This window comes from Notothenia coriiceps, unplaced genomic scaffold (genome assembly GCF_000735185.1).
Source record: "Notothenia coriiceps isolate Sejong01 unplaced genomic scaffold, NC01 NC01_scaffold00037073, whole genome shotgun sequence".
In the NCBI taxonomy this organism is placed as follows: Eukaryota; Metazoa; Chordata; class Actinopteri; order Perciformes; family Nototheniidae; genus Notothenia; species Notothenia coriiceps.
The window spans coordinates 18405-21216 of record NW_011369774.1 but is presented as its reverse complement, the minus strand read 5'-3'; the positions used below and the strand labels follow the sequence as shown (position 1 = coordinate 21216).

The following is a 2812-nucleotide window of genomic DNA, read 5'->3' as shown; positions in this document are numbered from 1 at the left end:
CCCCCCCCCCCCCAGTGTCCAGCCTGAGTGTGGCACTAATAACCCCTCATACTCGGCGACCACCGCACTACAGCACAAACTCCCTCTCAGTTGCTCTCTGCTCAGCAGCTGCTCGGTACTCTCTGTGATCGAACCGCTATTCACCGGATCAGTACGAGCTATCGGAGCCATGAAGCTCCTCTGCAGCATATCCACGGTTTACCTGCTGCTCTTCTGCCTCCCAGGTGAGAACCTTTTCAGACTCTTTTTATTTTATTTTCACATTCAAAACATTGGGTTCATAGGATGGTAAAAAAGAGATTGAAAAAGAAATGTGGAGTTTAACATTTTCTTTAAAACCCCAAAGCTTTGGTATCATTTCATCGGCAGATAATATTATTAACAAAAAAATAAAAATGCTACTAAAACTAATGTTAATAAATAATAATAGTTTTGCTTCAGAAATGTGTTTTCATGTGCTTTACAAAAGTTGTACTCTTTATTTTGAATTATGCTTCAACTGTTGTTTACATTTTGTAATCTGTTCAATTAGTGAAAAACGGAAAAAACGTCCAGCATGCTGCCTTCAAATGTCCATATATGTTCTGTTTGTATGCATATTTAGTTCTTGAAAAATGACATTGCCCATACTTTCATCACAAAAGTAGTTCTTATTTTGGCCGAGGGAGGGGGGCTTTTATTGTGAAGGAATAAATTAGTTATATTAGGATAATGGCTTTATGGAGGAACCATAAAAAGAGCCTTTGTTTAACAATTGCTCACTCATATCTTCAATTATTTGAAGAAAACTCTGTTTTGATGAAAGCTGTGGCTCAATGGGATAGCGCGTTCATCTTCAGATCAGGAGCACTGGTTCGATCCCCACTGCAGTCAGCACGTCGTTGGGCAAGACTCCTGCCCACTGTATTGAGTCTACACGTCTAACAAGTGACATGTAATGATTTAAAGTATATCTGTTTACAAACTCTTCGACAACTCTGGCTGAATAATCCAACTGTTATTTATCCAGTCGATGATCACATCGAGCCAACTTGTGGCCCTACGCAAAGTTGTGTCATGAGGGAGGGGGTGCTAGTGGAGCACGCTCGTGAACTGTGCGAGCAAACTGTGGAGCGCATAATTGCGCTGCATTTGCTCGTAGGGTGAGGCCCCACACTCTGCGTGGTCTGCCTGCAGCGAGGGGCGGCCCTGTCTTCTGTAACACCAACGTCTTTCTTTGACCAGGCGATATGTCATGTCTCTTTACTGTGGTTCAGGTTTGGAAAGAAGTTTGTTACATTCATAGTGTGACTGGTTGTCTGCGGAGCACGACTCCTGACTTTTCCCTGTGTTTTTTATTATCTGTTGTCATTTATTGTCTTTTATTATGAATGTGTTTTTAAGTGATTGTAGTATTTATTACATGTACAGCACTTTGGCCCGACCATAATAGTTTATAAATAAACTTTGATTTGATTTGATACTCTCTCACACAAAGTTAAACCACACCCCACTTCAGAATGTAATGACAATTTGGTGTTAACCTCTACAGTATGTAAAAAGCAGCATGCCTCACATTGACTCCAACGTAAACCTAACATCATAATTATTAGATAGCAACAGACCCTTAAGGTGGGATGGGGTCGATAGGTCAAACAACAACTGCGCCTGAGCCCTACAGTGAATGACTGACGTGTTCTCACCTGACGTGTTCTCACCTGACGTGTTCTCACCTGACGCTGCATCAGTTTCACCTGTTTAGCTTCTTTGAACCCAAACCATGTTTTTCTGAGGAGTATTTTAAGTCACTTGGAGGGCGACTGTGGCTGTGAGGGAGTGCGGTCGCCTCCAAACCAGAAGGTTGTTGGTTCGATCCCAGCATGTGCAGTCACCATGTCGATGTGTCCTTGAAGATACGGAACTGTTTGGTGTGTGTGTGTGTGTGTGTGTGTGTGTGTGTGTGTGTGTGTGTGTGTGTGTGTGTGTGTGTGTGTGTGTGTGTGTGTGTGTGTGTGTGTGTGTGTGTGTCAGCTGGCATGCTTTCAGACCCGTTAGCCCTCACACTTCAGCTCCTCTGAGAGTTGACGCTGAGTCATGAGCTCGCCGGACCGTGAAGACATTTGGACAATGAACGGAGACAATGAGAGGCGGAGCTGCAGGTTCGTTTACACAAAGACTTCAGGGTCCTAATGATCCCCACCTGGAAGTCGTCAATTAGCTGGGCCAATATAGGCCTGTTTCAACGGATCCGTACCGATGAAAGAAAAGGACCAAAAGCAGATCTCTTCCACCTCGCTGCTCTCCTTAAAAACATAACTAGAACGTTAGTCGATATTACTGAAATTACTATTCTCGATACTAATTTGATACCATCGTAAAAAACTAAGAGAAAACATAAATCCTTCCAGTGTACTCAAACATACACTCTATTGTTACTGCATGTTGCTCTTAGTTAGAAAGATTGAGAGGTCATAAATCCATCTCTAAGACATATTTTATATTGATGCTAAAACTGTTTTTATTCAAGTTTCTCTGTCAAGTTAGGAGAGGGAGAGTCAAAGAACGACACAATACTATCATATAGCATGGGTTTAGCACTCTACTTTGGATCCTATAGTTGAAATGGTCTGTCTCAGTCAGTGGACTGTGAGCCGTAGGGTCGCTGGTTCAAGTCCCTGAACAGACTTAAAAAATATGGAGTGTGGACTGCTACTTGGAGAGGTCCCAGTTCACCTCCTGGTCCCTGCCGTGGTGCCAGACGCCTCCTTTTATCACACACACACACACACACACACACACACACACACACACACACACACATAATAGCGTAAAT

General features: G+C 43.0%; 1 protein-coding gene across 1 annotated transcript in view; it reads left to right on the top strand.

The window, feature by feature from the left end:
• The first annotated feature begins 161 nt into the window (after positions 1-161).
• LOC104964308 (neuronal acetylcholine receptor subunit alpha-10-like) overlaps positions 162-2812 on the top strand; it is an 11380-nt gene continuing 8729 nt past the window's right edge. The window contains exon 1 of the mRNA XM_010793054.1: positions 162-224. Within this exon, the coding sequence (XP_010791356.1) occupies positions 170-224 (55 nt within the window). The 5' untranslated portion in view covers positions 162-169. The remainder of the gene's footprint in view (positions 225-2812) is intronic.